This window comes from Aplidium turbinatum, chromosome 15 (genome assembly GCF_918807975.1).
Source record: "Aplidium turbinatum chromosome 15, kaAplTurb1.1, whole genome shotgun sequence".
Lineage (NCBI taxonomy): Eukaryota > Metazoa > Chordata > Ascidiacea > Aplousobranchia > Polyclinidae > Aplidium > Aplidium turbinatum.
Genome location: NC_137486.1, coordinates 9,905,129 through 9,915,860, shown reverse-complemented (window position 1 = coordinate 9,915,860; position 10,732 = coordinate 9,905,129). Strand labels below are relative to the sequence as shown.

At 37.3% G+C, this 10,732-nt stretch overlaps 1 protein-coding gene across 2 annotated transcripts; it reads left to right on the top strand.

Moving 5' to 3' along the window:
• The first annotated feature begins 3,118 nt into the window (after nt 1–3,118).
• Nucleotides 3,119–9,703, top strand: LOC145784228 (ATPase WRNIP1-like). Of its 2 annotated transcripts, none has more exons than XM_082596011.1 (5): nt 3,119–4,558; nt 5,303–5,458; nt 5,853–5,923; nt 8,257–8,373; nt 9,195–9,703. In XM_082596011.1, the coding sequence occupies exons 1-5, from the start codon at nt 3,421–3,423 to the stop codon at nt 9,333–9,335; spliced, it is 1,623 nt and encodes a 540-aa protein (XP_082452137.1). In that variant the 5' UTR covers nt 3,119–3,420; the 3' UTR covers nt 9,336–9,703. The 2 variants fall into 2 exon arrangements, with proteins under 2 accessions (XP_082452137.1, XP_082452136.1); XM_082596010.1 differs by having other exon boundaries at nt 5,844–5,923.
• Nucleotides 9,704–10,732: the final 1,029 nt, after the last annotated feature.

Sequence of the window (10,732 nt, the reverse complement as noted above, 5' to 3'; positions counted from 1 at the left end):
GAGCTGCTTTGGCCATACTGCTTTCGATTTCTTCATACTCAAGGAGGTTGTTGATAAGTTCTAGGTCGTTGCAAGGAGCAGAAGTTGACACAGACGCGGTTAGCCACCATGGCACATAGGAATATACAACAAGCTGAACAAATTTTTGGATTTTCTTTAGCTGTTGCTTTGAACATATAAAACTTGCAGGAAGATCTCTAGTAATAACTTTAGTCAGAAGAACGATCTTGATGCAGTATAAAATCTTGGCCATCCATCTGGCTTTGTGACAAGCACCCGGACGTAGAAAACCTCCAAAGGTTTCAGCTCCTTCACCAAGATACAAAAGCACTAGTTTGACTAGCTCTTCATAATCACCCCTTGCAAATCCCTGTGCTAGGGCTTCATAGCAGATCTTCACAATCATCTCCTTCTTGATCCTCATATCTGCTGGCATAGGTGCAGGGATGTTTAGGTCTGCATGGCAACATTTGTGGCTAATTGACTCAAAGTTCTCCTTAAACCTGTGAGAATATAAACACATTTTACTCTACTAAAATTGCTACATTTCACTTCAACCTCAACTTGCAATTCGCTAAATTTCCCCATGTACCTATTAATTACCTACCTCATAAACAGATCAATGTTAGGACTTCTTGACACTTCTATATTTAAAGAATTCCAAACGTGGGTCAGCAAAACCTCACCAGTATGGTGACAACATGCTAACCACAGCAATTCTCGTTGCAAATTCTTTTGGATTGAAATGCACGCGGCAGTTATTTGACCAGTGTTTGAAGCAGTTGTGTCAAACACCATGCCAGTAACTGTATCAGCACAGTCCCACATGTCCAGGAGCTCTTTTGTTGCAGCTGCAATGATTGGACCAGTCTTTCCTGTTGGCTTGTAGGGTAGAGCTGGTACTCCCAACAGTTTTACTCCTCCTTCACCTGCCGAAGAGATTAGTGTGTTACTGACATGTCAAAGATACACTTCCTCATCAAACTGATGCCAAGAACAACATAAGCTACCTGACAATAAAACAGGCAATCTTTCTTCTTTTACTCTATCATTGCTTAAAGAATTCATTAGTTTTCCATCCCAATGAACGACAGTTGTTTTTGGAGGAGACCACGATTCTTTTATCTTTGAAGCTATCGTAACCACTGACTGCAACTTGTACCTTTGAAGATAACAGATGTAGTGAATGAAGTCATTTATTAACAAACACTACAATTAAATGCAATGTTAACTTTCCTACCTGTGAGCTGTTCTGTAGCTGAGATTAACTTTGGAAACATCACCTCCTGTAGCAGTAATGTAAGACTGTGTAAGTGCTGCTAAAGATGTAGGGCTGATGTGGTTACGTACAGCTGCTTCCACTACTGTGGAAGAATTGAGGATATCGTGTGGCCAGAATGCTGATGTACCAGTCTTCACAGTCCTTTTGTGTGGCCTGTTGGAGCAGTGAGCTATCTCTTCAGAATCATCTTGATCCTCAATGTCTACATCATCCTCAACAATATGAGATGGCTTTTCAGCTGCTTCTCGTCTTAAACATTCCTTTCTTCTCCGTTTTTTCTCCGACTCCTTCCTTCCATTGACCTTCCTTTCTGTGGTTGTGAGAACCATATCAACACTGCCCATACTTGCAACCTGTCTGTCATCATACTCAGTAAAAATGCTTTATCTTCTTTATTACTCATGTTCTTTAACTCATTCCTTGGCCATAGCTTCGTTGTGGAGTTTAGTTTCTCTTTGTAATCCTTAATTCTCTGTTGCTGTAAATCGTCCATCCTGTACTTGGTTTCTCTTTTTAGGATAGCCTTCATTTCATTAAACAGCTTAATCACTTCCTCTGCCATCTTATGAGATTGCAAGTGAGGTATTCTTGCATATTCGTAAAAGGGTAGTACTGCTTTAACAGCTTCGTTAGCAGCATTTCTCAAGGTATTTGTTGTAGTGGAATGATGAGCAAGAAAGCACAGCAGGACCTGACGACAAGTAGGTAGTCGTGAACCAGTAATGACTTTATCTTCTTCACCAGGAATTGTGTCAAGCAAATAATACCTTGGATCTTTAAACTTTGACATAGCATGTAATATAAGTTAGCATTTATCACCATAAAAATTGCCTAAACAGTAAACACAATGTTAGTGTTCAGTTTCTATGCTTCTAACAAAGCAAAACATGAGGTAACTTAAACTTTGAAGAGTTACAGCTTCTGTCCTTCTCCAGGTGTTCCTAAGAAGAAAAAAAGTGAAAATGATAAAACAGTCAATTCATATGTAACAATTTTTCACAAAATTTTTACAAAAAACGGGTTTTTCTCAAATAACTCGCAACCTACACATTTTAGGCAAATAGTTTCTTCACAAGTCTAATACAAATTTGCTTATTCTGCATCGATTGAGCTATAGCACGAACTTCCATCATGTCTAGGAGCCGAGATATAGCAAAAGCACCCCTAAAAATGCATCTTGCACCCCCAAAAAACTTTAGTGGCCACGGGCCACCTCTAAACCTTGACCATTTTTTTTGAAACTTTACAGGAATCTTATACAGGTAAAACCTCACCACCAAAAAAAAGGTAGGCAAATTCTGAAGAGGTTGGGGCGGCTGTCACACCCTATCCGGCGTCCGACTAAAATCTTGCCTCTGGTGCATCACTAATGGCTGCTTCATCAGACTTTTAAGAAAGACACTCAACATTAGCTGGAAGGGCACTTCACCATTAAAAACCTTCACATGGACCAGCCACCTCTCATTGACATGATCAGAACGTGAAGATTACAGCTGGCAAGTCACTGCCTCAAAAGTCAACAATAAATTGGTAACATTCTTCTTTAGGAACCAAACTAGAAATTGGGTTATCAAGCAAACTTTTTCTTTCAAGAATTGGAGCAGGATAGAAGGGCTGAAACATGAACTGTCGAGTTTAATAAGAGACAGTGATGTTTGGAAAAACTATGTTTATGGTATCCGGTTACGCCGAATGGATGATGGTTACAGTTTATGCATATGCAATTGTTGCAGCCACTGTTTACTTTGAAACCTAAGTACAATGATTGTTTATTTGTATAGGCCTTAACTGTTGACTAAAGCAATAAATAGTTGTGTATATATATTTTTCAGAAACTAATATCTTTAGCTTCAGCAGAGCTTTTATTAGTTTTGTAAATGACCTTCTGTTTTTTATGCTATGGGATTTTCAGCATTGCTTAAGGCTTCCATACCTCTCATTGTTCTTGGTGGTCTAGGATATTATTATACTTTGAGAGATCCTTCAAAACAGAGAATTAAAGATGAAGTGATTAAGGACAGAAGATTAACAGAAGACCAAGTAGAACAACGTAACAAAGAAGCAGAAGTTTTCAAAAAGATTATTTTTGATCGGCAAAACCCACATATTGTGAAGAAATAAAGTAATTTTTAGCAACAATGCAACATTCCGCAGTAGCTTGTCCTCTATGTTTCAAGAATTTTTCTTCCATGAACATTGAAAACCATGTTCAAACTTGTGGCATAAAATCAGCATGCAATAAACCTGAGCAGTCATCCTTTAAACGAAAGCGTTTGTCTGTACAAGATGGTACATACTCTTTAAAACAGGCATCACCATGGAGTAAGGCAACTGTTAAACATCATTCTTCTTGCTCATTTTCAAAAAGTCTTTGTGAAAAATCTGGTAATGTTGAAAACTTGGTGCCAGCAGATAAGAATAATGACATTACTTTAATGAAGGAAAATCTTGCTGGTGCTGAAACAAGAAAGATTTTTGATAAACCTCTAGCTGAAATAGCAAGACCATGCACGTTGGATGATTTTGTTGGGCAAGTGGAAATAGTAGGAGAAGGATCTTCATTGAAGAAGCTGCTTTGCAACAATAAAGTTCCATCAATGATTCTTTGGGGTCCACCAGGTTGTGGAAAGACAACACTAGCTCATATCATTTCAAAAAAGTGTAAAAAAGAAGGTAGTAAAAATGTAACAACTCGTTTTGTAAAGTTATCTGCTACCAATGCTGGTAAAGCTGATGTACAAGCAAGCATAAAAGTTGCAGTAAATGAACAGCGTTTATTTGGTCGGAAGACTATTTTATTTATTGATGAAATACACAGATTTAATAAGCTTCAACAAGATACTTTTCTTCCTTATGTTGAAAATGGCACAATTACTTTGATTGGCGCAACAACAGAAAACCCGTCATTTGCTCTAAATTCTGCATTATTAAGTAGGTGCCGTGTGATTGTGCTCAAGAAATTAGAAGTTGTTCATATAATGACTATTTTATCTCGAGCAATAAATTCTTTTATTCCGAACTCCATTTTAGTCGAAGACAAACAAGATTCACAATGCACTTCAAATGAAACAACTAGGTATGACGACAAATTAAAGATTGAAAATTCTGCACTAAAAATGCTGTCTAACTTCTGTGACGGAGATGCACGGATTGCATTGAATGGTTTGCAACTGGCAGTACAATCAGTTCAGTGCAGAAACGCCTCAGAAAGGTTTATATCTGTGGAGATAGTCAAGCAAAGTTTACAACGCACTCATCTTCTCTATGATAAAACAGGTATGATATATAATTATTCAAAGTTTGTAGTTGTGTAAATACACTTTAAAACACAGTTGGTACCCTATATATAGTACTGGTACATTTTAAGTTTTTTAGAGTTTGTGGTTTTAAAATTGTCAAATGTATGATAGCCTACACTCATTGATTCCATAGTTGTTCAACTAAGACAAACAATAAAATAAGAATTTGTGTTGATAATGACATTGTTGATGCAATGTTGTTTTCTTGTCAAATGGAATAATCTTATTGTTGTATTTTGAATTAAAGTGACATTTTATCGTGTGGAAGACTGAAAAGAAAAGCAGTAAGAAATTTAATTCTATGCAAACATATGCAAAACAAAGACACTTTCCAGCAAAACAAAACTTTTCAAACTGAAATTCGTTTCTTGAACTGTATATTTATAAAATTAATAACTGGTCAATGAACAGTAAAGAGAATGACGTGTACTTCAAATTTTGCACTTTCAGTTTCGCAATTCCTACCTGCCATGTTTCACGTTTGCTTCCACCCATTATGAGGTGGAAGCTGACTTGGTGATCCAGTGGAAGGTCTTTCGCCTCCCCTCTCATTTCACTATGTAAAGTACCAGTTCATTATTGTGATATATCTTACGAAAAAAATAAACCAGTGATTGATTGTTTAATGTTTAGTTATCAAGTAGAAAAAACACTTGGTACTACGAGTTTGGTACACAAATTTAGTCAATAGTGGTAGATTTACAGTTGATTTATGGTACAGGTGATCAACATTATGAGATTCTTTCTGCTTTGCAAAAATCTATTCGAGGTAGTGATGACAATGCAGCTTTGTATTGGTTGACTCGAATGATTCTTGGAGGAGAAGATCCTCGATCTATTGCACGGAGGCTAATTCGTATAGCAAGTGAAGATATAGGTGAATAGCTGTAAAGCTTTCCTGTTCAAGTGTTCATCATGTATTGTACAGTTTTCAGAGCTCTCAAAATGCATATTGTAGAACTTTTTAGTGCGAAATTGTTTTGATCTGTGGTTGGTGTGGTCGAGAGTTGAACCACTTTAATAATTAAGTATGTTTCTGAAAGAAATGCATTTGCAATGCTTGCGAACTCTGGACTGAATAAAGTTTGCGTGGATAAAATGTGCAGAATTTCTTAAAAGTGTTCTGTGGTTGGTAAAAATACTATTTTTTTGTTGAAAGTTTAGACTTTTAGTTAGGCTTGTAGGGTTACATGTTACAGGCTTATCAAGTAAAAATATTTGTGTGTGCTTTCAACTTTGCTTTCAATGTTTTGATACTTTAGGACTTGCAGATCCAAATGCTTTGACTCAAGCTGTGTCTTGTTACCATGCCTGCATGTACGTTGGAATGCCTGAATGTGATGTAAGTATGCAACCAATGAAAATTATCCTGCCCGGGAAGCTCGAAAGTTACAGCTTTACTTTCATACACTTTTGTCACTAACACAGGGTTGATCTCTAAGTGGTCCAAACTGGTTTTGACCACTAAGCGGTTTAATCCTGGTTTTAACCGGTGAAAACTAGGTTTAAACCGGTCAAAACTGGTCTAAACCCAGAAAAATATTTTTATGTAGTGAATGGTCGGCTACCTGGGCTATGGGCTATTTAGGAAATATAAAAGCAGTTGTGACCATTTTGATATGCAGGCCTCGAAATAGCTGGCGGCCATGGCCGCCTGAACTTTCATTAATGGCTGCCAATACTGACCTGTCAGGCAAAATTTAATGGCAAATGTTTTCATTTAAAAAAAAAAATGTTTGAATAAATCCTTGTACTTCAGTTGGCTGTGCAAATTGTTCATCGTTCTACCAAGCATTTTTTGGTTCATCAGAAACTTATTTTTAGAATTTGAATTTTCTTAATAATTAAAATATTGTAACTAACTAATTGAAATATCAAAAGTAAACAGAGAAATTGAATATTTTTTAGTCCAAATCCAGCATTTAGGTTATTGTTGATCAAAACAAAATATATGTTAGTTGAACATCATTACTAAACATGGAGGGTAATATTTTTAATTCAATTGGAAAGCAACTTGATTCATACACTGAAGGGGTTTTGACTGTAATCAGGGCCGGATTTACCAATAGGCTAGGCAGGCTGAAGCCTAGGGCCTCAACGTCCAGGGGCCTCGAAATTCGGTTTCGAAGTTTGTAATTCTTTTAAAAACTTGACAAGTTTAAACCCTAACTATAAAGTATATATAATTATATCCAGTGATGTACGCGCATACAAAAAATATTGACGCCGTCAGCGTAAACGCAAACGTTCGAAAAACCATACGCAGTATGCGTCAGCGTAACTTGTAAAAAAAAGTTGGCCCAGCACATACACTAGCGTAAACTAATTTTGTTTGCTAGGTGCCAAACATTCACACGGTATAAACCACTCGAAACAAACAAGTTTTATTTTGAATTTCCACGAAGAAACACAAGCATCTGAAAGTGTTCATCTGACATTTTGCTGTGTTTTGGTTCCAATATGTCTTTGCCCATTAAAAATATTCTTTCAACTGCAGCGCTGGAGGTATTGGCGTGTTGTAGCGAAAAAAATACATTAAAAAGTATGCGTTGACGCCATGCACTAAAAAAACGCGAAAACTTTACGGCGTAGCCTCAAGCGCTAACTATCCAAAAAACGTGGCTGCATGCGTTAGCGTAAACAAAAAGTCTACGCCGCAAGTATGGGGCGTAGAATTTGCGGCGTATACGTAAATCTCTGATTATATCAAGCTTTTCAGAGTAGAAAATTCTATACACAACTGGTTTCAACGTTGTAAACAGTCATTATTACGTCGTTTGCATCATAATAAAGGCAATTATTACGCGCATTCTGCTGGAAGCTTCTATGTTAAAGCATAGGTTAAAGTACCGTAGTCTTCTCTGCAAAATCTTTCTCAAGGCTCAAAAGCATCAAAAATAAACTGAGATCGACAATGTCTCAAGAAAGGTTGTCCGCACTGAGCATTCTGTGTATTGAGAGTGACAAACTTAAACAGGTAAATTTTGATGAACTTTTGCATGATTTTGCTTTGACGAAAGCTAGAAAAAAAATTTGGTAGCGTAGTCTTACTCTATTTTGATGGCTGTAACTATTTCATACGTCCTCGTAAATAAACTTTACAATCATTGTAACGGTTGTTTGATCAAAGAAATTAAAATTAAAAGCAAAACTGCCTTAACTAAATGTTTATTCCTTTAAATAAAAATCTGCACCCATGAATATGGAAAATGAAAAGAACGAAGAGTTTAATGCACTCATATTTTAACATTAAGCAATGACATGTGATGTTGTTTAGAGAGAAATTCTGAGCTCAAAAATTGGGAGGGGCCTCACAAATGGAATAGCCTAGGGCCTCTCATGGTCTAAATCCGGCCCTGACTGTAATAGGTGGTCAAAACTGCCCGGCTTAAACCAGGTTTTAACCAGGCGGTTTAAACCGATCAACCCTGCACTAACATCATTTTACGTCAAATTGAAACCGTCATTAAATCGTTTTCCAGACGGTCAAAATCTTTCATTTTAACATTGATGATTCATCGTCTGCAGACGTTGAATCAATGTAAAAATAATGGATTTTCTTGTCTGGGTTAGGTGACTTGATATATATCGTTATGATGGTCTGACTACACTTGGTGCATTTTGTTTTTGTTCGAATATTTTAAAATATTGAACAGATATAATTCATACTTACAGGTGTCTCTTGCCCAGTGCGTTATTTATCTTGCTCGTGCTTCTAAGTCTGCTGAGGCGTATCTTGCACTAGACAAAGCAAAGAAGTGCATTCAGGAACATGAAGGCCCAATGCCAGGGGTAAGTACGAAGCATCTTATGGCGCCCATTTACCAAAGTTTGCTTTTTTGTTGACTTCCACTATTAAGTGATGTGACAACTTTGCCTGGAGTACCACGTGGTTTGTGTTTTACTGTTACGTATTGTCTGTTTTTTTTTTATCTTCTCCAGAAATGTTTGTTTTTCGTAGTTTGGTCGTTTGTCGTTTCTGCATAGCCTACTATTGAATGCTCCTTTCAATGGAGATTGGTTATTACAAGCCTTCATCTAAAAAAACATCAATTGATTGTCTTAAACCAGGGATCCGAATCCCACATAGCCTGATTCAAAAAGGTTGCCACCTCAAAGATGATTTTTTTTCTGAATTGGCTTTTTTATCTGAGCTATCTTCTATTAAATGCCTGTTGCAAAAGCGATCTACGAGGGTTGGCTTCTTTGCCTTCCTGTCCACTTAATATAAATCTTCAACCACCGGATACGACAAAAAGTGGCTTGCTGGTGTTTTAATTTTATGTCAAATCTTTTTGACTTCGTTGAAATACTCGAAAATAAATGTTCAATTTTTTCTTTCCATTACAAGCAAGTCCACAAACTCCAGTTGTTTTATAGCAATTTTGATTATCAAAGTAGCCTACTTTGTTTATAAGTTTGAGGTTTTCGTTTTCTCATTTTGTAAGTTCTGCTTTGATGATTTCCTGTCAATTTGAAATCTACTGATTCAATCTTACAAGTTCATGACTCCAGCGTTTAAGTTTAAAAATGTTTGCTTTGGCAACTCTGCAGCAAAGCCAATCTTGCGCTGTTATTTTGGGAATATTAGGTTAATTGTTTTGTGTTCTTAGGTTCCCTTACATCTCCGTGTTGCTTCAACACAATTGCAAAAGAATTTGGGCTATGGAAAAGGTTACAAGTACAAAACGGATGCAGAAGATAAACAAACATATTTGCCCGATGAATTGAAGATGACTGATTTCTTCAAATAAATCAACTTTCATAAATCAACTTAAATCAAAATATGACTTTTCTATGAAGAACTTAACACTGCTCAACAAATGGCCTACAAAAAATCATGAAAAATTGATGTATATTGGGTTGGCTGCAATCTAAAACTTAAGATTTACTGGTGGTCTTATTATATCATAACTAGGCTGCACGTGGTGATCTAAACTGTTTGATTGGTTTGATAAGGATTTTCACTTGTGGAATTCAAACCAATTAGGCTACTTAATCTGCACCAGGCCTCCATCGTTTAAAACTACCCTTTCTCCAACAACGTAGTTTATTTAATAGTTGCTTCAAGTGTGCTGTAGTTGTGATTTTTTCATGTAGATAAATTGAAGATTGCGTGTCACTTCATTTCAAGCACATCGTCAGCAATCTGTAGCCTACAACAGTAGTTGTAACATTTAAGACGCAAGCATAGCCTAGATCAGTGGTTCTTAACATTTTACCTTGTTGGCATCACCTTAAATCCACCAGCCAGTTGTTGCATCCCCTCCTAGATTCACCCAAAAGTAATAGTTACTTCTTACGTTTGTCAAAACTAACTTTAGTGATTTAGCGTCTTCGCACCCCCTATGGTAACAGGTCTCGTACCCCTGATAAAGAACCCCTGCCCTGAAGGCTGAAATGCTAAAAGTTGAATCACTGCCCTAAAAGTCCTTTCGGTTGGTTAGCTCTTGACGTGGTGAACGAAGAAGCTTCAAAATCAAGCGGCGCTGGTTTGACTGTTGGGGTGTGCACTTGAGCTACGCATTCTAAGGACTGCTCTCCATTCAGCGGCACCTAATGGATAAAATACTTCCTAGGCAACAACACTTCAACAATAGGAAAACTTCACTTTGTCAATCTTGGTAACCGGTCTTGCGTCAAATGCCTCTACAACAGCGGTTCTGAACCTTTTGTCTTGTCGGCACCACCTTGAAATTACCAATCAATTCTCGCACCCCTTCCTAGGATTGGCTGAAAAGTAATAGACACCTTCGAAATTTTTGTAGAAACCTGGTGAAACAACTTTGCTTCGTCATATTATAACAAACCTTGATAATTCAGCATCCCTACACCGCCGAGGCACAGGTCTCGCACCCCTTGGTGGTGCGTGCGCCTCTGGTTAAGAACCCCTGGTCCAGGTAGTTCACTGCGTATAAAATCGAACACCAAATTCGGATAGAGAATCAAAAGCCATCCCATTTCGTTTCGGAACCCATGTAACGATAATAATGTAGTGTAATACTATTAAGATTATTATCATTAGGCCTATTAAACGATCATTTCAGACCTTGGGATCCATATGAAGGAAAGAGAACGAATTCACTTGAGTGGTTAGCGCGTTGGGCTCGCAGTCGAGAGCCTGCATGTTCGACTCCAGCCACCCGCACTT